Below are 25,969 nucleotides of genomic sequence, written 5' to 3'. Positions count from 1 at the left end.
TAGCCGAGAACCGTAATGCCCTAAAACCTTGGGCTGCTTTCCACCTTTCATAAATTCCTGGGTAGATTCTATACAAAAATAATTTTCAGGTCCGCGGCTCATTGTTATTCAAACGTGATTGATCGTCGTCATTTGCCCAGCTCGGGAGTTAAGTGCCCCTGTCATTTCCAAAGAGCATAATTGGGACGTTTCACAGGTCAGTGGTGGAGACAGGCTTCCCTTTTGATCAGTGTTAGACTGATAACAAAAATTACAGTTTCCAGTGATTAATGTCTCCCGTGCCTCCCAGATGCACAGCCGTGGGTTGTACCTAAACAAAGTGCATTTGCATCTGATTATGCCTCTCCGGGCGGGCGGTGGCTCCCGCATGGGCGTCCCGGGCCCGCAGGTACGGCCGGGTCGCCGGGTCGCTGCCGGGGCCGCCACCAGGCCCAGCTGTGCGGGCGGGCGGGCGCTGCCAGCGTCTGTGACTTGGCCGGGCCTGGTGTGGGGCCAGCCCGCGGCCTCCTGTCCCCTGGGTCACTCAGGCTCTCCGTCCCCCTGCTCAGGCCTGCGCTGTGCCTCTGAGGTGTGCTATTGAGAGAGGTTTCGGTGGTGCGGGCGTGTGTCACAGGGCCGTTCTTCCAAGGCTGCTGCTTTGTGCCTTCAGAGGCCTGGCAGTCTGCATTCGCGCGACGGGGGCCTCCGTTCTGGAAGTCTCCTCCACTTGGTCTGAAATCGGCCGCGGCCGTGGTGCGGAGTAGGCCGGGCTCCTGCTGGGATCCTCTCCCTCGCGTCCTGCCCTGGGGCCACAGGGGTCACTGAGAAGGGGGGCGAGGAGGGGGCTGCGCAGGACCAGCCTCAGAAGCCCGATTCCTGGGTGTGCGGCAGCCCCCGCCCCTGCTGTGCCACGGACTGGGTGCTGCAGAGGGTCCCGGTGCCCCAGGAGCGAAGCAGGCCCTCCGGGCGGGCTAAGGAGCAGGTGGCCCTGCCCAAAGGGAATGGGCTCTTCGGTGGCTCTGTCACGAGTGACTCTTAAGGGCAGGTCATTCCAGCAGCACAGGCACACCGCTGTCCCCGGGGGGCCTGGCTTGAGCTGGACGCCACCCTCAGCTCGGCCCGGAACCGGGGGCATCTTGCCTCTCGCTGGGGGAGACATGTCTCACGGGGCCCTGGGAGCACGTCTGCTCCGTGAGACCTTGAAGCCGGGTTTCTTGCGTGAGTTTCAAAGGGAACGAGGTAGTGGGGCAGGTTTACGTGTGGCTGGACGTGGAACCCAGGTGGCTGGCCGGTGGAGGAGCCACGGGGCTGGCCTGAGCCGAGGAGCAGGGCCTGGAGACCATCTTTGGTGTTTGGTGCTGCCTCGAGCCCGTCGCCGAAACCCAGCCCGGAGCGAGGTGTCCCCCGGCAGGATCGGGAGCCTCCGGGCCTCTGGGCTGTTCTCACACACAGGTGTGTTTCCACAGACGGGCCCAGCGGTCGGGGACGAGGATGAGGACGAGGACGACGACTTCATAGAGGTCCCAGAGAAGGAGGGCTATGAGGCTTGCGTCCCCGAGCACCTGCAGCCCGAGTGTGGTGAGTGCGGCCGGCGGTGGGGTGGCAGGAGCCGAGGATGCTGGCCCTCGGGCGTGACCTCTCGTCTGGGGTCCGGGGCCCCCTGAGCAGGGGAGCCAGCCCTAGTGTGCGCCCTGCCTGGTGACGCTGCACGTCTGTCACCGAAAATCATGCCTTCTTCCCCCTCGTGCCCAGGGCCCCTCTCCCAGGCCGGCCCCGTGCTGGGCTCCTGCCGTCCCCGAGTCGGGCAGGCGCCACCGCCCCTTCTGGAGGCACAGTCAGGCCGGCTCCGCACGAGGGGCAGCCCTGCTGGGGACACACGAATCCGGGGGGGGGGGGGCGGCTCCCACGTCCAGGGGCTCGATTCCCGCTTGGGACAGGGGCACCGGGCGACAGAGACTGCTGCCTCCTCCCTGGTCCCCAGCCCCCGCATGGCGGAGCGCCCTTCCCTCCTTCCTGACTGTAGAGCCGCGGACGGTGGCGGCACGTCAGGCCCAGGACGCCTGTTTGCCGTGGGGCAGAGCAAGGTTGCTCCTGGGCAGCGTCACCCGGTGGTTTCCTTGCCAGCGGCCCAGGGTGGTGGCCCTCGGGAGCAGGGGTGTGGGCGCACGGGGCCGACCCCTCACGTCCAGAGGAGCCAAATAACCGGATCCGTGGTTTTGGGGGCAAAACAGGTGGATGTCTGCCCGAGGCTGTGAGGCAAAGCGCAGGTGTGTGAAGAGTGTGGGTGGTTGGCAGCCGCTCAGGGGTGGTGCTGTGGCCCGTTAGGGGCCTCACGACCCGAGCAGCACAGCCAGACCCGACGCCTGCCGTCTGCCGGCCAGGTGACCTCTCCCCAGGCGCCGGCCTGCACATGCGTCCCGCCCTCTGCTCTGGCCGTGCTGACCTTCCGTTCGTGGCTTTTTGCCCCCCCCCCCCCCCCCCCGACCACTGGGCAGCCCTCCTGCCCTTTGGTCTTGTGTGTTCTTCTGCCGTCCCTGGGTTCTGCTGTCTTCCCACCGGAGCGGGGGCTCCCCGTGGCCAAAGGCCTCCCCCGTGGCCAGGCCAGAGCCCAGCAGAGGCCCAGCCGCACTTGAGGCTGCTCGTGCCCAGGCTGGGACGGTGGGCGGTGGGGACGGGACCCCCGGGGAACACCCCCCCCCCCCCTCAGTCCGGTCACTTCTCCGGGCCTCTGCAGCCCGTGCCCGAGCGCCTCCTGGGGCGTGCCCGCCGCCCTGTTCTTGCTTCCCTTGCCTGGGCAGGGTGCCGGGCAGTGGTTGGGCCGCGAGCCCCTTGGCCCTGCCTCTGGGGCCTGGGAGCCCACGCTGACCCTCGGCTTGTCCTCCGCTGAGCTCTTACTGCCACAGCCGCTTGTCCTGGGCCCCCTGCAGTCTTGCTTTGAGGGCCCTGAGCCCTTCCCGCAGGAGGGAGAGCTTCCCTCTGGCCTGTGGCTTGTGCTTGGTGGCCGGTCGTGAGGAGAGCAGTGACCACAACCGTGGCCCGTGGATCTGCCTTACCACCGAGGGGCTGGCACGTGGTCTGGCCTTGCCAGCCTCCGGCGGGGGTGGGGGAGCTCCCGCCACTCCCACTGGCCGGGTGGTGAGCCTCCCTGGAATCCTGCTAATCAAGAGTGGCAGAGGGGGACTGGGTGTCACAGTGCCGCTCACAGGACACTCGATGGGATCCTGCCCTGCTGCTGTGTGACAAGAAAGCCCCGGGCCCACCGGCAAGAGCCGTTGAGTGCCGAGCCCAGCTGAGTCCTGCTCCCGGGTTCCCCAGGGGACCACAGAGGGCGAGCGCACTCCAGGGGTTCTAACCGCTCGTCTCCCCGGCCAAGGCCCCGGCAAGACAGATCAGCTGTTCCCACTGAGGTATTTCTGGCCCAGAAAAACCCACAGGCCTACAGGGTGCTCCGTCCCTCCGCTGAGCCCCGGAGCGTTTGCCCTGCAGGAGCAGGTTAGCAGAATGCCGCCTCCTGTCAGCTGCACCTGACACCCGCTTCCTCGTGAGGCCCGCGGGGCCCGTGTTGGGAGAGACCCCGCCGGTCTTGCCGCCACTGGCTCACCCCTTTTCTGTGGAAGGCTCACGACATGCTGTGTGTGACCCGGAAGGGAATGCTAATGGCCGACGCGGGTCACGGACAGGTGGGCTGCCGAGGGCCTGGCCGGCGATGGAACAGGGGCCTCGGGGACGAAGCCAGCCCCATACAGCCCAGCTGTGTGTGTGTGTGTGGGGGGGGGTTGTCCCAGGGTCCCAGGGTCCCAGGGGCGGTGAGGGTCCCAGTGAGCTTGGGGTTGGGGGAGGCGGGGGCGCTCGTGACCCGGGATCGGCTGCCGAGACGGCTGTGCGCCCGGGCGACCCCACCCTCACCCGCACGGCAGCCCTTGCGGGCCTCCAGGGCCCTGGGGGTTTCCAAACACAAGTGTGCCAGGGCGCGGCAGTTCATAACGCTGCTTTATATTCCGTCGCTGTGTTTTCAATTAAACGCAGGTGAGCCCTGCAGTAGAGTCGTCTAAATCCGCACGGCTGAGGACGCTGGTGCTCGCGCTTTCTCATTCCTTTCTCTGAATTTTCACCAAGGGGCTTTTATCTTCCCCTTAATCCTGCCGTTTCTGTCAGGACGTAATCTCTTTCTCAAATTTGCATTTTAATTACAAGGCCAGCTGAACCAGGTAGAATCAATAGTGTCAAGCTCGGCGGCCTAACTCCGCGCGAAGCCGCAGCCTCTCCATTTCCTGCTATCGATTCATCTCTCCCGCCCTGTCTGCCTTCGCGCTCCAGGCAAACGGGTGCCACTTGGTCAATTCAAACAAAAACGGGGACTTGGGCGTTTTTCTGACGCTTTCTCACGGCGACCGTGGGAGTACCTCGGAGCCACGCTCCCGCTCCCTGGGCCTCTGGGCCGGGCGGGCGCAGCTGGCGAGGCGGGGCGGCCGCGGCCTCGCTCTCCCGGCAGATGCGCGCTCCCGGGCCCGAGGAATGCCGTCTGCTTTTTGGGGTTTTCCTTTGAAGGTGTGTCAGCAAGATTGATTTTCTACAACGACGTGAAAGTGGTAGTGGTTTTTTTCGCGCCCTGAGTATTTACTCTGCCTTAACACGCTTACCCATCTTTTTAATGGTTTAAAACAACAAATCAATGAAAAATATATTTCATTCTTGTAACTCTCAGGAATTCTCGTATCGATCCTTGGGCTGTGATTGTATCCATCTAAATGCCACAGTGCCCACTTACCGGTCTTGCCCACCGCCACCCCCCTGCACCAGGCGTGCGCGTGTGTCACGGGCACGCTCGCCGGGCCACCGCGGCGGTTAGCGATCCACCTCGTCCACGTCCCGAGTGGGGGCGCTGGGGGGTTTTGGGGAGCTGGAGCTAGGGTGTCGTGGTGATGATGGAGCCTGCTTGGGGTCCCCAGCCTCGGGGGACCCAGCACGCCCGAACGGCTCTGTCCTTTGCTCTCAGCCACGGGAGCCTGAGAAAGGGCAGCGGGCGGGCTCGCTGGTCTTCTGGAGCGGGCGCGGGCAGATGTTTCCCGCGAAGGGCCTGCGGCCTCCTGGGGCCCCTGAGAAACCAGCCGTGCGACGGCCAAAGCCGTCTGCCGCCGCCCACCAAGCTGCAGAGGGCGGGCAGCCGCCTCTGGGCCGAGTCTGTCGGATCCTGCCGCAGAGAGCCCGAGGCCACCTGAGGCGGGCGCGGCCCCTCCTGGTGGTGCCGGCGCAGCTAGGCCCTTCCTGGCGCCCTCCCCAGGGGCCCTGGCTCCCTAGCAGAGTGGCTGGGCGGAGTCGGCAGTCGTGAGTCCGTGGGGGAGGGGACGGTGCGGAGTGGATTGTTCGGTGGGACTGTCTACGCCACCGGTCTGTGCGCTCGGGAAGTGGGCACGCGTGTGCGCTGAGTACGTCGTGTCTGTGTCCGTTTCTGACGTCTGGGGTCTCCACTGCCCGTTGCTGTGCACCCTCTGACCGCTCCGTGGCCCCGGGACGTGGTCTGGGGACGCTGCTCCTGTCCCGGGCCCGTGTGCCCGGAAGGGCCCCTGGGATACAGCGTCCCGCCGGCCCGTCGCGTGGGCCCTTTTGGTCTGCCCTGCGAGGGTCCGCGGAGCCCCCGTGCCGCCTGTCTGCGGTCTGCGCTCCTTGCCGCCTGCAGAGTGAACCCTCCCTCACGTCCTCGCTCCCGCTTTCTGCTGACCGGTGGTTTTAGGTGGGTCTGGTGTAGACAGCAGGTCGCTCCGTGTTTTAAGGCCGATCGGTCTGCCTCTCGGCTGATGGTGATCCGTTTAGCGAGTTGTTAGTACTTTGCTGCCTGTGCCGGGCCTTGGTCCCCAGTTTCTGTTGTTTTCTTTCTTTGCCTTTTATGCGGTAGGATGACGTGTCTTCTGGTTTTGGAAGTATTGGTTAAATGTTAGTGAAATGGTAAGAATGTTTATTTTTCTGAGGGCCGTGTTGAAAGATTCATCCTCTGTCCCATGCACTGCCCTCGTCACCACGCTCGAACGTCTGTCCTGGGCCTTGGTCTGCTGGCCCGCCCCGCAGTCTCCTGACTTTTACAGAGCCAGTCACATCCCCCCCCCCCCCCCCCCGGCCGATTGGCTGCTGCTTCTGGAGTGTTTTCAAGGCAGACCTTCCTGTGTGCGCCCCCCACCCCCACCCCCACCCCCACCCTGCCAAGGGGTCTTGGTGGGAGGCTGCCCCTCAGGCTGGCTGCAAAAGCTAATAGGAGAAAACGCTGGGAGTGTGATTGGCTTTTCCTTCAGTCTCCTGAGGCCTCGCCCCTGCCCGCTCACTGTCACGTCACAGGGAGCGTGGGTCTTCGCGTAGGTCTTTCCGAGCACCCGCCTCTTCTGCTCAGAAGCTTTGTGGGTCTCCTGCAGCCCCCGTAACTCTAGCAGCTGGGTTTCCCCCACTCTCTCCCTCCTGACACCCGGCAGGCCCTTCCGATCTTTCCCACGTTTTTCAGCAAAATAGCGCTGCCTCCTTCTCGGGTCTCTCACCCTCCAGTTGTCTTTCTGTCCTCCTGGGTCCAGGAGCGAGGGTGCTGGTGTCTGTGCGTCTGCTCTCCCCACCTGGGAGAGCCCCACCCCCCACCCCCCGCCACCCCGGCTTCATGCCCGCGTGCCGCCTGGGGTGCCCGCCGCTCACGTGTGCCCCTCCAAGTCCCGAGCTCCTCGGCCCCGGAGGACTGTGCAGCCTGCTCGACCTCTCGTCCTCTGCCTGGGACACATCACTCAGCTCGTTTCCTTCCCTTCCTGGCAGCTCACGGTCCTCACGGTGTGAGCCATGCTCGGCCCGCGGGCCCTCAGCCCCTCGGTGGGGAGAGTGCTCAGTCCAGGCCCCTGGCTCCCACAGCGAGTTGGGGGGGTGCGATGTGCTTGCGGTGGAGCGCCCCTGGTGTCCGAATCTACACTCCGCCCCGTGCCTCCCGTGTGCCCTGGGGCGCCGGCCTGCACGGCGACTGGGAAGGGTGGCCTCCGCACCCAGCGGAGAGAGTCAGCAGGGCTCAGGGCAGGGCCCGGTTGCGGTAGCGTTGAGGAATCTCTCACCCTGCCCTGGGGACTTGGGGGACTTGGGGATGGACGCCGGCCCGCAGAGGTCGGTGGCCTGGCAGCCTAGCCTCTCTTCTGCCCGCGTCCCGTTGAGGTGTCGGGAGACCCCAGCGCGGTGGCCTCATCCTGCTGGTGGCAGACCAGGCTCTCTGTGGAACATGGCCGAGGGTTTGGCAGTTGGAGGGTTTGGCACTAACACGTGCGCTCACTAGCGTGTTGTCACCGTGAGATGGGGGCGTGGTGGCCCCAGGGGTCTGTCTGGGGTCGTGGGAAGGGTGGTGGGGAACAACACCTCTCTGTTCCAGGGCTGGAGAGGGACCCGGCGGCACGGGGCTCGCAGGCCCGGAAGAGGATGAGGAGGGATGAGGAGGCGCAGGACCCCACCTGTGCTGCCGCCCAGCTGCACGCACTGCACGGACGCTTGCCCCCGCCCCCGAGCCCCAGGTGACCCCCGGGTGCCCCGCCTCGTGGGCCGTTGTCCTCGAGCTGCCGAGGCCCCTTCGGCCCCTGGGAGGCGGTTCCCGGCGTGCGCCCGGGCCAGGGGTCATGAGGCGTACAGGGGCCCGCGGAGGGCCGTACCGTAGCCACCTTGAGGCCGTGGGGCGTTCAGCTCCCTGCGCAGCTCCCCGGGGACGGCTGGGGCCCGATGCTGGGCTTCCCGCGGGCCCAGGTGTCCGCCTGGGAGCCCGGGCCCGAATGTGCTGACGTGGGGGCCCGTGTCTGTGCCTGGGGAGAGTGGAGGACATGGGGGAGAGGCGGGTGGCTGTGGCCGGCTCCAGGGGTGCACAGTCGGTGTGTCCTGTTCTCGGGGCCTCTCCAGGGCACCTGTGGGACCAGAGGAGGCTGGGAAGCTGGCCGCAGAGAGGGCCCGGGCGCCTGTCGTGCCCTTTGGGGTGGATCTGTGCTACTGGGGCCAGGAGCAGCCGCCGGCCGGGAAGATCTTCAAGTGAGTGAGTGTGTGTGCGTCTGGCTCCCGCAGGCACCCACCCCACCGCCCTCGCCGGCCGCGACTCTCGCTCCCTTGCCCCGCAGCCCCTGCGGATGCCAGCAGGGCATGGGGACGGCCACCACATGGCACGGGTGTGTGGCGGCCGTGGAACCGTGTGCAGTGCGTGTCTGCACTCTGTCTGAGCTGCCCCGTCGCTCGCCGTCCTGCGTGGTCTGGCGTCACCCCAGGAACGAAGGATGGGCTGCCGGGCCCTTTGTGACCCCTCGCGCTCCTTCAGTGCTTCTGCACCCCAGCCCCTGTCACGGCCGCCCCACCCACCCCTCGCCCGGTGCTCTCAGACGCCCCCCCACGGCCAGGCCTGGGGTTCTGCCAGGAATTTCTGGGAAGCTGCCCCCCCGGCTGTGCTGGCCTTCACTTTCCCTCTGGGGGCCGCCGACGGGAAGGGGCACGATTTCCATCTGCGTGTTTCCCGGGCGAGTCCCACTCCTGCCGGGCCGGGATCGCCCCCGAGGTCTCTGCTCTGCCGGGCTGCTGGCGTTCAGCTTGTGGCACCTGTGGTCGGGTCCCGGGGTCTCTGCGGCGTGCCCTCCCCAGCCTGCCCGGCCCAGGCCTCGCCGGCCGAGCCGGCCGACGGCCTCCCTGTGGCAGCGCTGAGAGTCTGGTGTTGCAGGTGTCCCTCTGAGCACCGCTTCTGGAAGCCCAGTGAAGCGCACGTGGAAGTGGACAACGCCAACGTCTCAGAGATGCTCCGGAGCCGCTACATCACCTTCGCGGGGAAGTTTGAGCCCGTGCGGCACCGCTGCCGCGCCCCGAGGCCCGACGGCCGGCTCTGCGAGCGCCAGGACCGGCTGAAGGCGAGGCGGGAGCCCAGGCGGGAGCTGAGGCCGGGAGGGGCGGGGCGGGGTGGCAGTGCGCGGCTCCAGGCTCCAGCCTCCCACTGCCGCGCTGCGCTGGCTGCTGCCGCCCCAGGGAGGGCTTGCCTGTGGCTGTCACGTGTCGCTCAGGCGGGGACTTGTGCCGGGGTTGGGAGTTGGGGCGCTCCGCACTTTTTCCGGCGCCCTCGCTTGCTTAACACCGCACCTCTTGAGCGCACTCCGTACGGAACACGCCGGGCGGGCGGCGGGCGCGGGACTGCCGTGGCCCCAGCCTCCCCCCTCCCTCGGCCCACCCGCCTTCACAGACGTACCCCAAGAGCCCCTCCTTTTCGGGGTGTGCGAAGGAAGGGGCATTCCTGTCCCGCCATCCGAACTGCTCTGTTCTCTGCCACAGTGTCCTTTCCACGGGAAGATCGTCCCGAGAGATGACGCGGGGCGGCCCCTCCGCCCGGAGGACAGGGCCTGGGAGCAGAGGCGGCTGCAGCAGCAGCAGCAGCAGCAGCAGGCGGGACGCCCAGGTAGGTCTGGGGGCTGTGTGGGGACGGCCGGGACCCTCCCCATGGGGTCTTTGTGGCCACCTGCCACCAGCGTGGTCCCGGCTCACGGCGGCACAACTGGGACACAGCGGGGTGGCGCTTTCGCACAGCTGCCACCTGGAGACGTGGATGCGCTCACGGCCCGAGAAGGCCGCGTTGTTGGCTGGTTGGTTGTTTGGCTTCTGGGCTCTGAATCAGTTTTTTTTTGTTTTGTTTTGTTTTTTTAATGTTTTTTAACGTTTATTTATTTCTGAGACAATGTGAGAGAGAGTGCAGGCAGCGGAGGGGCAGACAGAGGGAGACACAGAGTCCGAAGCAGGCTCCAGGCTCCGAGCCGTCAGCCCGGAGCCGGACGCGGGGCTCGAACTCACGAACCGTGAGATCATGACCTGAGCCGAAGTCGGACGCTTAACCGACTGAGCCACCCAGGCGCCCCTGAATCAGTTGTAAGGAGGTGAAGAAATGGAGGCAAGAAGAGTTAATTGGCCGAAGCCCGGGCTCCAGGGAGGAGAGCAGTTTGCTTCCTGCCAGGCAGACGCACTTGCCCCCGTGTCCCCCGTGCAGACCTTGTGCCCCCTGCCACCCCGCACGACCGGCTCGCTCTCTGCAGCAGGGCGAGCTGCAGGCACGTGCAGGTGCGTGTGTCTGTGCCCGTCTGGGCAGGAGCAAGTGGGTCCCCGGCGGGTCCTGAGGCCTCAGGCCTCGGGAGGCTAGGTCTCCACAGAGGCCATCTCAGGGTCCTGTCCCGTAGGCTAGATTCAGACAGGATGGTGGACTTGAGCCACATAATCACTGTTTTCAGGACAACCCAGGGAACTCGTCTCATCCAGTACGGGTGTCCACGCCCTGTGCTGGGCACGTGCCATGTGCTGGCTGCCTCCCGGCTTCCCAGGACCCCTGAGGAGCAGGGCCAGGGGGCGTCACCAGAAGTGGCCGTCACGGGGCAGCGCGCGGGCACACTCACGGGGCCCCTGATCTGTCTCCGTGTCTCCGTGGTTTGTCCAGCCCGGGCCAGCGTCTGGAGGCCCCGGGACTGCCTGGGGCTCTCGCTCACCTGAGAAAGCCCTGTCGCAGACCCAGAGCCCCGACGAAGGGAAGGCGGCCGCGTGCGTGGGGGGCAGCGCTGGCCTGCACGTGAGGGTCCCAGCCAGGCTGTTTTTGTCGTCATTAGTGGGGTTTCTCCCTTTGACAGATGTTAGATTTCAGGCTGACACCCGGGGCAGTGGATGGCGGCGGGGAGGGGCCCCTGACCTGCTAATCCGCAGGGTGAGGCCTTCCCTGGTGGCTCACACTCAGGAGCAAATTAAGTGCCTATTTTTTGTGTCAGCCCCGAAGAGCGGGTGGTTCTCCAGCCCTCGGCGACTTGTTAACAACAGGTATCGGGGCTGCGGCCGCGGGCCGGCGCTGGCCAGTCAGATGTGAAATAGCATCTCTTCACTAACTACAGTATCGATCCCCGCCTCCCTCGCACGCGGGGCAATTTTCTTTTCCCTGGCGCTAACCTTGGTGACAATGCGCGCCGAGCTCCAGGGCCCGTCAGCGCACAGGAAGGCCGCGCGGCCCGGCTTCTATTGATTTTCTTCAAAGGCTGTTAAATTGGTCCTTCATTTTACTGAGATGCTCATTTCATCTCCACCGGGCGCTGGCATTTTCTGTTGTGTTTAAACAATTGCTCCGTTCACCGGGCTCCTAAACTGTGGCGCCTTCTGATTACGGGAGATAAACTGTTCAGACACTTTTCCTTAATCTCGGATTAATCGTTCCTGGGCCTGAATTGTGCGGCCCTGTATTCCTTCACTTCAAAAAATCAACTTGGGGAGGCCTGGCCATCTGTCTGTCTGGGGCGCACAGCCCAGCCCTCTGACCCTGGGCCCCGGGGTTCCCGTCGGCTAGGTGGGCAGGGCGTCCGGCACCCTCCTGCGGGCCAGGGTCGGCGGCCACAGGTCTGGGCACAGGAGGGACATGGTGCCGTCCCGCTCCTGCCTGGGATGGCCTTCCTGGGACGGCCGGCATGGGCAGAGCAGCCCCCACCGGGACCGGGGAGCCGAGACTGAGGTGGGCGGTAGCCGGGCCTTTGGAAGCCGAGGCCGGGAGCCCCCACCATCGGACAGCAAAACCTCCACTCAGTTCTGGCAGGTGAGCGCGCCGACCTGGCCTCGGTGCGGCTCGGGGCTGGTGAGGCTGGGCTCTGGGACCGGGTGACGCGTGTTTCCCCTCGGAGCGCTGTCCCCCACCGCGTTGTGTGGCTGGGCCGTGGCAGAAGGCACGTGGCAGGAAACTCAGAGCTGTCTGGCTGAACTGACCCCCGCGTCGCTGAAGCCCGCGTCCGGTTCTTTTTGGACCGAAAAGAAAGAAGGCTGTGCCCACGCTGACCCCTTGGCTGTGGCCACCGCTGCTGCACGCGCCCACCAGCCAGCAGACGGGCCTGGCAGCCATATTTGGGGGCCTGGCGGGGCACAGTCCAGCTGGAGGCCGGGAAGCAGCCTGCAGATGGCACTGTCCCCCAGCCACCAGCCTCAGCTGCCTTCCTGCCTGAGGGGTCAGTGGATGCACCGGGAGAGGCTGCTGGGTCCTGTCCCGGCCCCTTCTGGCCTTTGTGGGCACAGGGGCCTGCGGGGCACAGGACGGTGGCGGGGGGAGGGTCTGCCTTGCCCCCCGCCCCGCTGTCCCCAGCCGAGCCGGCCCCTACGGCGGGGAGGGATCGGGACTTGAGTAGGGACGCACGGGTTAGTGTCAGGAGTTCTCCTAAATCTCGAGGCCTCTTTGCAGAGTGGCAGGACCCCGAGTTTATGAGAGACGTGGAGGCCGCCACAGGAGTTGACCTTGGCTCGTCTGGGTCCAGCGGGAGAGGCAGAGGAAAGAGGAGGAGACGCCGTGGCCTCACCGACCTGAAGCAGCAGGCCGACACTGCCCGTGCGCGCATCGCGAAGAAGGTGTTTGCTAAGTAAGAGCTTCTGGCGGCCTCCTTGCCCCCCACCCCCTGCGTCTGGGGGTGCCGGGGGGGGGGGTGGTGACTGGACTCCAAGACCCTGGCAAGCCTGGGGCCCCGACTCCGCTCTACCACACGTTTCTCCCGCTGACCACCAGGCCGCTGGGTGGGCCAGGTGCTCCTAGCCAGCAGGGGCAGGGCCTGGAGCCGGTCACCCCGAGGGTCACCGGTTAGCGGTTCCCCTAGGGGTGGGGCTTCGCGGACCGGCCGGCCAGCACATCCTCATTTCCCAGTGAGGGGCTGAGGCCTCAGCGGGGGCTGCTGGCACAGAGCCGGCCCTGTGTCTCCTTGCCCAGCTGACCTAGAAGGGCCGGGCGCTGGCCCGGGCTGGGCTCTCTCGAGGTCAGTGCCCAGGGACGTCCACCTAGGGACCGTGGGCAGGGGAGTCGCTCCAAGGCCGGTGGGACCTGCCACCCAGGTCTCCGCCCCAGCACTTGGCCGGTGCCACAGGGAAGTGGGTCAGGGCCTCGAGCCAGCACTCTCATTGCCTGCTCGCCGCTGTGGCTCGCCGGAGCCACCTTGCTTATACAAGGTGCTGCCGGAAGGAATTGGGGTGCTTGTTCAGGAAGCCTGTGAGGCCGTCACTTCGTGGGTCAGATTTAGGCACAGGTCTTAACAGGCGCCTCAGACCGTGCCTGCGGGGCAGCCTCCTCCAGTAGACCCTGGAGGGCATTTGGCTCAGTGTCCTGGGCAAGGGAGGCCCTCCTTGCTCTCCTGGCCAGCATCGCCGTGTACTTGGCTTGAGGGGACGGGAGAGCACGGCTTCCTCGGCGCCCGCACGGAGCCCCGAGGGGCGGTGGGGGGGGCGGTGCAGGACCTCCTCACTGCTGGCGCGTCGTAGGAGTCGGCATCCTGAGGAGGGCTTGGCCCCCAGCCTCCGGGCACGAAGCTGGCTTCTGGTGGATCAGCCGAGGCTAAAGGGCACCCTGGGTGCTGATGCCCAGAGGAGCGCCGGCCAAGGGGCCTCTGTGCCCGGCACCCTCCCACCATGCTCAGGAGAGCCTTCGGGCTGGCTGCTTGCAGCAGCTTGGTGGCCTAGAGCTCGTCTTGCTGGAGGGCCGGGGTGGCAGCGCCCCTGGGGCCGCGCCCAAAAGTCACGTGGGCACCGGGCACAGGCCCTCGGCGTCACAGCACCCAGGCTGGGCAGCGAGACGCGCCCCATCCGCCACTCTGCGTCTTCCTGCCGCACGTTTGCAGTGTTCTCCTGCGGCCCCACCTGAGGTGGGGGCTGGCTGGGCGGGGAGGGGGCTCGGGGTGGGGGGGAAGCAGGCTGGGCGGGGGCTGGGTCTGGCACTTGGTTCTGGCACTTGGTTCTGGGGTGCAGCCTGGCTCTGGCGAGATTCGGGATCCCGGGAGGTGTTCTGGGGGCTCAGGGAGCCCACAGGGGTGGTGCCAAGGTCGTCGTTGGGCTCTGCGCGGGTAGGGCCCAGCTGCTTCTGAGCTGCAGGGAGCCTGGGTGGCCGGAGTGTGGCAGCCACCTGGGACCGGTGCCTCAGCCCAGCCAGACCACAGTCGGAGCCCAGAGCCCTAGCCGGGGCTCCCTGATCACGCCCCGCTTTGCTTTCCCCACAGGGCAGCCGTGCAGAGGGTCGTCACGGCCATGAACCAGATGGACCGCAAGAAACACGAGAAGTTTGCAAACCAGTTTAACTATGCGCTGAATTAGAGGGCCAGGCTGGGCGTGTGTAGTCCCCTCTGGCCGCAGCTCCTCTTCGCCCTGTGCCAGCGCTCGAGGACGGGCAAGCGGGCACGGGACCGGGTCACCACCACCACAGCCACCGTTCCTGTGTGTGCTTTGTGTGAGGAGTTAGCGCGTATTCTAATTAAAGTGCCCTAGAGCCGTGGACTGTCCCTCCCGCGGGGGTGCCACTGTCCTTTGGGCTCCCGTCTGGCCCGAGAGCCTGGAGGACACACGGGCAGCTGTGTCTCAGTGGGGCCTCTTACAAAGCCCGTACGTCTTACGATGTGGCTCCGAGTCGATGGGCCACGTGTGACCCCCGGCCCCCGCTTCCCTGCCCCTTCCCTGGGCGGTGATCGCTCGGAGGGGCTCCAGGAAACCCACACTTCTACGTGCACACCGTTTCTAAGACGAACACACCGGAAGTGAACCGCTCAGGGCGCTGTGCCTTGTGCCTCCAATGCACACGTGTGGGGTGGTGGTTCTGCGTTAGAATGCCCACAACTACCTCACTGCTCTTGTTCTTCCGAGGACCGCGTTCCTGAGACAGAACCCACATACCACAGCATTCACCCTTTCAGAACGTGCAACTTAGTGTCATTAAGTGTGTCGACGGTGTTGTGCGACCCACACCACCTGATTCCAGAACTTCGCATCACCGCAGAAGAAGCGCTGTCCCCGTGGGCAGGCGTGTGCAGCACCTCTGGATTTGTCTGCGGGTTTGCGCCCTTTCTGGACGTTTCACGTGAATGCCCCTCGCGTCCGGCTTCGTCCGCTTAGCCCCGCGTCTCCAGGGTTGTTCCGTGTGATAGAATATGCCAGAACTCCAGCCCCTTTTGTGGCCTAGTGATGATACCCATTGAGTGGATGCCACACCCTGTTTATCTGTTCATCACGGACATGTGGGTCGTTCCGCATCGCTTGTCTGTTACGAATAATGCTTCCGTGAGCGTCTGTGTACAGGTTTTTGTGTGGACATAATATTTCCATTTCTTTTGGGTTTACACCTAGAAACGGAATTGCCGGGTCATATGGCGACTCTGTCTGACTTTTGGATGAACTGCTGAACTGTTCCAAAGCAGCCGAACCATTTTACTCACGTTCCCACCGCGGCGCGTGAAGGTTCCAATTTCTTGTCTGCGCTCGTCCACACTTGATATTATCTGTAATTGGCGTAAAGTGGTGTCTTGATTTGTATTTTAGTCTGTATTTTCCTAGTGACCAGTGGTATCGTTTTTTCGTGTGTTTGTTGGCCATAGAAATATCCGTTCAGATCCTTTGACCATTTTCAGTCGGATAGTTTGTTTTGAGTTTTAAAAATTCTTTATCTGTTCTGGATGCCGGATCCTTATATCGTGTGCCAATACCTTCTCCCATTCTGTCTCACTTCCTCAATAGTGCTCTTAGAAGCACTAAGTTGTTCCTTTTGATAACATCCAGGATCTGTTTTTTCTTTTGTTTCTTGTGCTTCTGGTGTGCTGTCTGAGCAGCATGGTCTGATCCAAGGTCATGATATACCCCTATGTTTTCTTCTAAGTGTCCTTATCGGGTTAGCTCTTAAATTCAGGTCAGTTTTGTTTTGAGTTAGTTTTGTATATGGCGTGAGGTAGGGGCCCAACTTTGTCCTTTTGTGTGTGGAGAAGATTATTCTTTCCGACCCACTGAATTATCTTAACACCTTTGCTGATTGTCGGTTGGCCATAAATGTATGAATTTATTTCCGGATTCTCAGTTCTGTTCCACTGACCTATATGTCCTTATGCCAGTGCTGCAGTGTCTTGATTAATGTAGCTTGGTGGTAAGTTTTGAAACCTGAAAGTGAGTCCTCCCTGCAGCTTTGTTCTTTTTCAAGACTGTTTGGCTGGCCTGGGTCCCTTGCATTTCCAAATGAGTTTTAGGATCAGCTTGTTAGTTTCTGCCAAAAAAAAAAAAAAAAAGGCAGCTGAGATTTTGACAGAGGTTTTGGTGGATCTAGGGGTCACTATACTTAATACTTAACACCTAGCCGTGTGGCTTATGCGCTCGGGGTCTCATGATCGTTAGGCTCTTTGCCAGCTTCTTTTAGCAACGTTTTGTCAGTGTCCACATTTTGCCCTCATTTTGTTAAATGTGTTCTCAAGTATTTTATTCTTTTTAATGCTGTTGCAAATGTAGCTTTTTCTGAATTTCATTTTAGATTGTTCTCAATTTATAGAAACTCAACCGAATTTTGTATGGTTTTGTAGCCTGAAACTTTGCTCAACTCGGTTAATTCCAATAGATCAGCACGTGCATGCAGATTTCTTAGGATTTTCTCAACACACAGTCACATCATCTGCAAACAAAATGCTCCCTTTTCAGTTTGGATGCTTTCGTTTTTTTCTTTTGCCTAACTGCTTTGGCAAAGTAGAAGCCTCGAGTACAGTGTCGAGTAGCAGTGGTGACAGTGGACATCCTCACCTTGTTCCTGGGCTTGGGGAGGAAGTTTTCAGAGTCTCACCCCATGGTACGGTGTGGGCTGTGGGCTTTTGAAGATGGTTTTTGCCAGGCTGCGGAAGTGACCTTCTAATTCTACTCTGTCAGGTGTTTTTGTCTGGAGAAAACGTTGCATCTGTCCCATGTCCATCCATCTGTCTCTACTGAAACGATCATGTGGCTTTTGTCCTTTATTCTGATGATACGGTTTATTATGTTAATTGGTTTTTGTACGTTGAACCACTCTTGGCTTTCATGGGATAAATCCCACTTGGTCGTGATAATTCTTTTTATATATTGCTGCATTTGGTTTGCTAGTATTCTGTGATTCCATTGACCTAGTGTGCTAGTACTTTGTTAAGGACTTTTGTGTCTGTATTCATAAGAGATATCAGTGTGTATTTCTTCTTGTGCTGTCTTTGTCTGGCTTTCGTACCAGAGTACTACTGGCCTCATAGGTTGAATGGGGAAGTGTTCCTTCCTCTCCTGCTTTTTTGGGAACAATCTATGGAAGATTTGTGTTAATTCGTTAAGCATTTGGTAGAATTCGCCAGTAAAGTCATTTGGTCCTGGACTTTTCCTTGTGAGAAGTTGTTTTTTCTTAATTAACTGATTATCTTCATTTATTATAGATCTGTTTAGATTTTCTGTTCTTCCTTGAGTCAGTTTCAGTAGCTTTTTTTTTTTTTTTTCTTTAACGTTTATTTTTGAGAGACAGCGAGAGACACAGCATGAGCAGGGGAGGGGCAGAGAGAGGGAGAGACAGAATCTGAAGCAAGTCCAGGCTCTGAGCTTTCAGCACAGAGCCCGACGCGGGGCTCGAACCCAGGAACCGTGAGATCATGACCTGAACCAAAGTCAGACGCTTAACCGACTGAGCCACCCAGGCTCCCCAGTTTTAGTAGCTTCTGTATTTGTAGGCATGTGTCCATTTCACATAGGTTTTTTATTGTAATTTGTTGATCTCAGTGGTTCATACTATTCCTTTACAGCCCTTTTTATTTCTGTAAGTATGGTGGTAACATCTATTCTTTCATTCCTGATTTTAGGAAATTGTCCTCTCTCTCTCTCAAATTTTCTTGGCCAGTCTAGCTAAAGGCTTTCCAATTTTACTATCTGTTCAAAACCCAGCTTTTGGTTTTGTTGATTTTTTTTCTTATTTTTTCATTGTTTCATTATTTTCTACTCTATTATTTATTTTGGGTTGCTTTGGGCTTAGTTTTCTCTCTAGTTATTGAAGATAGGTGATTAGCTTACTGATTTGAGGTCTAGCTTCTTTTTCATTAGGTGTCTACATCTGGAAGTTTCCATCTAGGTGCTGCTTTAGCTTCATCGTGTAGGTTGTGTGTGCTCTGCCTCATCTTTATCTCCAAGTATTTTCTCATTTTTCTTGTGATTTAAGAGTTGGTTTAATTTCCACATACTTGTTAATTTCCCAATGTTTTTCTGTTACTTGATTTCTGATTTCATTCCACATAGCCAAAGAACACATCATGTATGGTTTCAGTCCTTTAAGACTTATTTTGTGTATGCGCTATCCTGGAGAATGTTCCACATGCACTTGAGAAACTATTCTGTTGTTGGGTGTCGTGTAGACACGTGTTAGGTTGAGTTGGTTCGTAGTGTTGCTTACCTCCTCTCTCTCCTTGTTGGCCTTCAGCCCGCTTGTTCTACCCACTATTGAAAGTGGGGGATGGCGGTCTGCAGCCATTCCTGTCCAGTCGTTTCTCCTTTAACTTCTGTTTTTGCTTCGTGTGTTTTGGGGCTCTGTCGTTAAGTGCATATATGCTTATACTATTATTTCTTCCTGATATACTGACCCTTTTGTAACACAGCCTTCTCTGTCTCAAACAGCTTTTGTCTGTCTCTAAGTCTCTTTTCGTGTGATGTCAGCACGCCTTCTGGTTGTTGTTTGCGTGGTACATCTTTATCTGATCCTAACGTGCTCCTTATAGGTGGCATGTAGCTAATTGTGGCTTTTCATTTGTTCTGCCGATCTCTGCACTTATAGTGCAGTTTACTCCATTTACCTTTAATGTAATTACGATAAGAAAGATTTACATCTGTCACCTTTCAGCTTTTCTACACATCTTTTTATCTCTCTTTTCCCCTTTGTCCTTTTCTTGTATGTTGGATGGACGTTCACTTAATCCCCCTGTGCCTTTCACTGGGTGTTTGTTTTTGTTTTGGGGGCAATGTTTTAGTGGTTGCTCTGGAACCTTCAGAGTGAACGACTAAATACAGTGTAGTTTGGATTCATACCAACTTAATTTCAGGAGCATTTGCTCTAACATAAGTCTGTTCCCTCCCAGCTTCTTTGTGCCAATTTTTTGTCGTACAAATTACGTGTTAATAGATTGTGAGCCCGTCAGCATAGTTTTGTGATTATCGCTTTATGCAGCTCTTTTGACTCAGATGGGAAAAGAAAACGTTTACAATCAAAAATACATTTATTCTGTCTGCTCTTTGGCTGCGTGGTTGCCTTTACCGGCACTCTGTGTTTCTTCTTGTGGATTTGACTAGTGTCTCTCACTTTAGCCTGAAGGGCTCCCTGCAGTTATTTCCTGTAGGAGAAGTCTGCTGGCAGTGAATTCTCCCCATTTTTGTTTGTCTGGAATGTTTTCTTCTTCGCTTCTGAAGAATGGCTTTGCCGGATTTTGAAATCTTGGTAATAGTCTTTCTAACACTTTGTGTCATCTCACTGCCTTCTGGCACCCACGGTTTCTCACAAGAAGCCAGTGTTCACCTTCTAGATGATGCCATGTACACAACAGGTTGGGGCTTCTCCTTGTTGCTTCCCAGGTACTCCTTGTCGTTGACTTTTGACAGTTTGATTGTGTGTCTTTGCTTGTGTCGTCTTTGAGATTTGTTGAGCTTCTTGGATTTAGAGGTGGTTTTTCATCAAATTTGGGAGGTGTGGGGCCATTTTTTCTTCTCCTGCCTCTTTCTCTCTCGCCTGTCATTGGACTCCCATTATGTGTATGTCAGCTGGTTGATGATGTCTCTCTGGTCCCTGAGGCCCTGTTCATTTTTCTTCATTCTTTTTTCTGCTCCTCAGAATGAACCTATTGATCTGTTTTCAAGATCACAGATTCTTTTTCCAACAAAAATCTAATGAATTTTTCATTTCACCTATACTTTCTGAGCCCAGAATTTCTATTTGGTTTTTTTTCTATAATGTCTTTCTTTTTACCAATATTCTCTATTTGGTGAAACGCCATTCTCATTTTCATTCTTTATACGTGTCTTCCTTTAATTCTTTGAACATATTTATAATAACCGATTTACAACATTTGTCTAATAAGTTCCACGTCTGGGCTTATTCAGGGACAGTTTCCATCGAGTGCTTCTGTCCCTGTGTATGGGCCACACTTTCCCGATGCCTTATGTGTCATAATTTTTCTGTTGAAAATTAGATATTTTAGATAATACAACATGACAACTCTGGAAATCAGATCCCCCCCCCCCCCCAAATTTGTTGTCGCTGTTTGTTTAATGTCCTTTCTGGACTAATTATGTAAATCTGTATTCTTTGTTATGCTTGGCCACTGGAGTCTCTGTGGTTAGCTTAGTGATCAGCTAATGATTGAACAGAGACTTCCTTAAATGCTTTGACCCAAGAAGTCTTGTGGTTTTGTAGACAAGCTGTGTGTGCATGTGGGGCTCACTTTGCTCAGCCAGTCAGTTCTCACTGAGAACTCACACTTCCTGCTTGTTGTACAGGGCCTCGAGTTCAGCCGGAGGTGAGAGCTAGGTACTCCTCAGGTCTTCGGAGGTTTTTTGGCCAGCCTCTCGTTTGCCCAAGCGCATGTTGCCTCTGTGGGCGGCCGCATCGTTAAACAGCGCCGCTGATTGTTTGCAACAAACCCACACTCGGCCACTTGAGTCAGGCCGGAAAAAGACCAGCCTGGCGAATGGATTTTTTCCAGGCAGCAGCCAGACAGGTCAAATGGTGCCAGTTCTCTGAGGGGAGGGCTTCGGGGGGCTCCACACCTCGTCTTCACCTCCCAGTGACTGCCGGACTGATTTCCACAGCCGCTGTGGCTGTGAGGCTGCTGGGGTTAAAGGTCACACTGCGAAGCAGGAGAGGGACTGGGAATCGCAACCTCCCACCGTGACTCAGCCTATCGGTCCAGGTCTCTGGTGAATTTCCAGAGTCTTGAGAATGTTAGTTCTGGCTGTTTTCCCTCGGGTTCTGTGGCATTTTGAGCAGTCCCGACTTGGGGCAGGAAGGCCCTTCCTAGCCCTTGACCGTTCCCAGGGGTCCGGCACACGGCTTGCACACGCGCATCCACCACAGCCACGGGTGTCTCTCTGGGCCCCCGGGATCGCGAGTGCGGAGCCCCAGCGGTTGTGCGGCTGCTACTGTGCTAGTTGCCGTGGGACCGACCGCTCCATTCGCTTTCCCAGTGGCGGCAGCCCGCAAAGATGCGGACTCCCGGAGCCCTGGGCACTCAGCGGTGGCGGCACCGGGCACTTGCCCCATGGAGCAGTGGCACCTTGGAGTTCTGGTTGATGATGTGCCTCTTGGGGGGGTGAGCTACCGGGCATTTCTCCTCGTGTCTCCTTTTCTGGGAGCCGGATGTCCATATCCTTTGCTCGTTTCCTGCTGACTTACTAACTTGTGTGAACTGGAGGAGCTCTTCATTAGTTGAGACCAGTAGCTGAGGGGCGCCGGGTGGCGCAGTCGGTTGAGCGGCCGACCTCGACTCAGGTCACGATCTCGCGGTCCGTGGGTTCGAGCCCCGCGTCGGGCTCTGCACTGACGGCTCGGAGCCCGGAGCCTGCTTCGGATTCTGTGACTCCCTCTCTCTCTGCCCCCCCTCCCCCGTTCGTGCTCTGTCTCTGTCTCAAAAATAAATAAACATTAAAAAAAAATTAAAAAAAAAAAAGACAAGTAGCTCAGTGTGGTGAGCCTCGAGTATTTGCCGTCTGCCGATCCTGCGATCGCCGTTCAGCCAGGTGGATTTTGTACGCCTTGCATCTTCCCGACCTCTCCTGCCTCTTGTGTTTTGTGTCCCTTCCCCACTCAAGGATTACATTAAAAAATATTCCCACATTTCCCGGCACTTTTTGGGCTTCATTTTCACATTTCACTCACTGATCCATCATCGGTTTTGATACAAAATACGAGCCCAGAAACCCAGCTTTCATTCCCGATAGGTGGCTGCTCGTGTCACCCATTTCTAACAAGCGGTCTGTTGTGCAGACGTGGCACACCGCCTTTCTCTTAGGTCGACACCCAGGGAAGACAGAACTCTCCTGTCCCGTCAGCCCGCCCGTTTATGTAGTACACTTGTTTCGATAACTGTGGCTTTGTCCTGCGTTTTTACGTCAGAGATGTCTTTCTGTCCGCTCTGAGGCAGTTAGAAAACGGGTGCGCCGAGGGAGGAGGAGGGATTTCGTGAGACTTAGCTCAGGCCTGAGTGCCTCTGTGTCTCATCTGGCGCTGCCTCTGCCGGAGTTTCCTGAAGGGCAGGCCTGCGCGCTCGTGTGTTTCCAGCCGGTGGGAGAGCAGGCCGGCTGGCCGGGTGCAGCGCAGACGCCCGTGGCCGGCTTGGAGCCGGGCTGTGGTGACAGGCCCCGCGAAGGGGCTCCCGGCCCAGAGGGGTGAGGGCGGGGCCGTGGCACCTGCATACCTCAGCCCAGGAACGTGGTCCTGAAGGGCACTGCTGCCCCCGCCCGGGCCGGCCCACAGAACAGCAGAGGGATGGCAGGAGGGATGACTGGCAGGGCCCAGGGAGCATCATTGCAGGGTCGCGGCCTCGGGACTGGGGTTGGACGGAGCTTACAGAAATGGCCTGTCACAGAACCGGCTGCGCAGAATGGGAAACCCCCGAGTGGCCCTGGCTTGTGTGTGTGCCTCTCAGGCGAGCGCCCCAAGCTGGTGAGAAGCCACCCACGGTGCCATTGGAGCCTCGTCTCTTCCCAGCACCAGTGCGTAGGACCTCCGTTCCCCAGGCTACCTCTTGGCCCAAGTTGGCTGCTGGGGCTCCAGCCATCACAGGATCTGGAGAAGGAAGGAGGCACGGTGGGGTGTGCCTCCATTTTCTGTGAAGGGCCTTTCCGGGAACCCCTCTTGGGAAGGGAAGACGCACACTGCTTGCATGGCCTTGGCCAGACTTGATCACATGGCGGCACCTAGCTGCCCAGAAAGCAAGAAATGGGGATAAGCCTCCAGCTACCATTGGCCCGTGTCCGGGCAAGGGGGAGAATGTGCCCTCAGTAGGGCTGCTCTGAAGGGGCCATCAACAGGTGTGGGTGGGACATGTGGGGGGAGGGGCCCTGGAATGGACCCGTGTCCCTCCACGTGACAGTGCCTACGTCCCTGAGAGTGACCTGCTTGACCCTCCCCTCCCTCCCCCCTCCCCCAGCTGGTGCCCCTGGTGCCCAGACTGTCAGCCTTGCCCTCCCTATGTAAACGTCATTCCCTCCCGGAAGGAAGCCCCCCACCCCCCCCACCCCCGCCATCCCTCGAATAGCCTAGGGAGGCCCCTCTGAGCTGAGTCACACTTCACGGAGCCCTGTGAACCTCAAGTGACCCAGGGCAGAGACCTGGGGACTCCACATTGGGCCCTCAGGGTGCCACTTTGGGACGGGGGATGTGACAGATGAGGCTGGCTGATTGGGAGCCGGGGCGTGTGGTCACACGTGACTAACCGCGGGCAAGGGAGGAGGAGCGGGAGGGGCACGGCGACTGGTCGGGTGACAGCGCTAGACACGCCGCCGCCGCCGGGGAGGCCTGTGAGGCTGAAGAGATGGCCCCTCTGCTGCGGGGCTGCGGTGTGGGGAGGGGACCACGTGGACGAGGGCACCGCGGCCCCGCGGCCGGGGCGGCAGGGTGGGGAGTGAGGTGGGTCAGGGCGCAAGGGCCACCAGGGTTTGCTGGAAGACGGTGGGGGGGCGGGCACGGTCCCGGGGGGGGGGGGGGGGGGGCGGAGCTGCGCTCAGGGTCGCCTCTGCGGGACTGCAGGTGGGGCGCGAGGGGTGCGTGGGGCCCGGGGCCCAGCAGAAGAACCGGCAGGCAGTGGGGCCAGGGCCGCGCGGGGCTGAAGGGGAGACGCGGGCGGAGACACCGAAGTGGACAGCGAGTGGAGACAGCCCTTTGGGCAACTCTGGCTTTGGGAGGGCAGCTGGACGCAATACAGGGTCGGCTCGAAGGAGGGTGCGGCCCCTAGAGCATGTTTGGACACCGCCTAGCAGAAAGAGTGGGTGAGGAGGGAGGGCGCAGGGGTCAGTCCGAGGTGGGCGGGGAGGGCACATGGCGGGATGGGTGGGTGGCCCGAGCCGGCAGTGGGGGCGAGGGGGCGGTGGGGGGTCACGGACAGAGGGAAGTGAACACACTGGGGTGTGCCCGCTGGAGGGTGTGGCCAACAGCTGGGTGAGTCCATGGCCCCCGCGTGCCCAGCTGCCGGTGCGGGGGGTGGGGGGGACGGAACAAAGATGGGCAAAGGAGCTGGGCAGGCAGGCAAGGAATCAGGCGACGCTGGAGGGTGCTATGCGGGGGTGGCCGGTCGGCTAGCGGCCCCCATGTCCATCCACTCTCCCCTTTTCACTAGGAGTTGCCACCGGCTCTAAAAAACTACATTTCCCAGCCTCCCGTGGCAAGGAGCGGTCATGTGACCAAGCTCTGACCAATGAGTTGTGAGCAGCTGTGTTACATAGGCTTCTGGGAAAGCGCCTTAAAAGGAAAAGGGGTGTGCCCCTCTGCTCCTTTCCTTCCTGTTGGCTGCCTGGAATGGGGATGTGATGGCTGGAGCGTCACCCTCCATATGGATCTCTGAGGATGAGGACCCAGCCCAGGGAAGCTGTAGCAGATAGTGGGATGGAATAGGGTTTCCAAGGGCTCTTTGTAGGTGTCATGGCTGCCTGGGGCTGCCAGCGGCCAGATTTTCCTCACACAAAAGAAAATAATCTTTCAACTTGTGTTCTTTGGATTTTCTCTTTCATGCAGCCAAAGCCAATCCCACTAGCAGGGGACCACAGAGCGCCAGCTGTGGGCTGGGCGCGGAGGGAGATGCGGAGGGCTGGGTGGTGTGGGGGGTGGCCTCATGGGGAGGGAGCTCTGCGTCTGCCTGGGCTCGGCAGTTCCCGGGCAGGAGCCTGGGGGTCAGTGTGGTGAGCGGAGCCTCCCCAGCAAGGCCCTCAGGGAGGCCTGTATTCGTCTGGGCTCATACTCGCAGGGCCTGCGCCTTGCTGGACAGGAGACTCCTTCCAGGTGATGGGAAGTACGTGGGTGTGTTCTGGGATTACCGATGGATGCGACTGCAGCCAGGACTGGTCCTCGGAGCTCGAGGAGGGGCCATCCCTCGGCGCACTCGGATCCCAGGACTGAGACAGCCCTTCCTGGCACTAACAGCGAAGTCAGCCCCCCGTGGGGCAGGGGCAGTGCTGAGGAATCCGGAAAACCACCGCTCCCCTCTGCCTCTAGCTCGGCCTGGGCGGGCGCGCTGGAGGTCTGCCTCGTCCTCTCCCTCTGAGGGCGGTGGAGCAGCAGACTCCACTGGGCTCAGCAGGTGGGCTTAGGGGAAGCAGGGGCTCCCTGGAGCACGGACCCCACACCCTCTAGGTTGATAGGCTTGCCTCCTCTGGCCTGTCCTCCCGGCTCGGGAGAAGCGGAGGCTGTGGCTTCCTGCTTTGGCAGCCCCTGAGCCCACTTGGGCTAAGTTCACCGCCATGCTGTGATTTGATTTTAGGCCAAATCAAATCTGGAGCTCTGGGTCTCCTCTGTCAGCTGCCTACACCCTGGGTGCCCAGGCCTCAGTGGTGAGACCAGGGGTGTCCCCACCTCCTCTCCCCTCTCCCGTTAGATTCAGCAGATTTGAGCCCCACTCCTGGGGCATGCTGAGCTCCGCCAGTAGGAGAGCCCCCCTCTTGGGGCTGACGGAGTCTGTCAGCAGGGTTACTTAGCAGAAAATCTCCTGGGGCCGGCGCTGTGCAGGTGGGAGGTAGGGGCGGGGGGTGGCAGGTGGGGTGGAGCCTGGGGCGTGGTGGGCAGGGTGGTCCCAGCTGCCCCTCAGCTGCCCTTTACCCACTAGTGATGGTGAAGCCAGTGGGGGGGGGGCGCTCTCCTCACTCCTACCCAGGCAGGTGGGGGATCGCTGCCGTCCACCCCCACAGCGCCTTCTGGCTCCAGCCTCTCGCTCCAGCCTCAGCCCCCAGCCCTACCCAAAGTGGACCGTGGCGGGCTGCCTGGCGCAGGGAAAAGTTGGGAGAGCTCAGCCGACTCCTCGCACGCGCAGGGGGGTGCTCGCCTAGACACGCGGCCGCCGCGCCCTGGCTCCCTCTGCGGCGCTGGGCTCGGCGCGGACCAGCCCCACGGGCCCCACGGCGCCCCGGGTCGTGCGGCCCGTGCGAGCTCTTTCGCAGTCCAGGCGGGCCGGCGGCCTGCGGCCCCGTAGCCTCGGCTCTCGCGTCGGGCAGCCACCCGCCCGGG

The 25,969-nt window shown here is 60.1% G+C and overlaps 1 protein-coding gene across 3 annotated transcripts in view; it reads left to right on the top strand.

Annotated features, from left to right (window-relative positions):
* UVSSA (UV stimulated scaffold protein A) overlaps positions 1–16,773 on the top strand; it is a 29,465-nt gene extending 12,692 nt beyond the window's left edge. For all 3 annotated transcript variants that reach the window (XM_047847268.1, XM_047847267.1, XM_047847269.1), the window contains exons 8-14: positions 1,446–1,557; positions 7,358–7,496; positions 7,873–7,998; positions 8,672–8,855; positions 9,271–9,394; positions 12,182–12,356; positions 13,974–16,773. In XM_047847268.1, the coding sequence (XP_047703224.1) occupies positions 1,446–1,557; positions 7,358–7,496; positions 7,873–7,998; positions 8,672–8,855; positions 9,271–9,394; positions 12,182–12,356; positions 13,974–14,067 (954 nt within the window). In that variant the 3' untranslated portion in view covers positions 14,068–16,773. The remainder of the gene's footprint in view (positions 1–1,445; positions 1,558–7,357; positions 7,497–7,872; positions 7,999–8,671; positions 8,856–9,270; positions 9,395–12,181; positions 12,357–13,973) is intronic.
* The last annotated feature ends 9,196 nt before the right edge of the window (positions 16,774–25,969 follow it).

This window comes from Prionailurus viverrinus, unplaced genomic scaffold, assembly GCF_022837055.1.
Source record: "Prionailurus viverrinus isolate Anna unplaced genomic scaffold, UM_Priviv_1.0 scaffold_45, whole genome shotgun sequence".
NCBI lineage: Eukaryota > Metazoa > Chordata > Mammalia > Carnivora > Felidae > Prionailurus > Prionailurus viverrinus.
The sequence above is the reverse complement of the archived record's forward strand: the minus strand, read 5'-3'. Positions and strand labels throughout refer to the sequence as shown.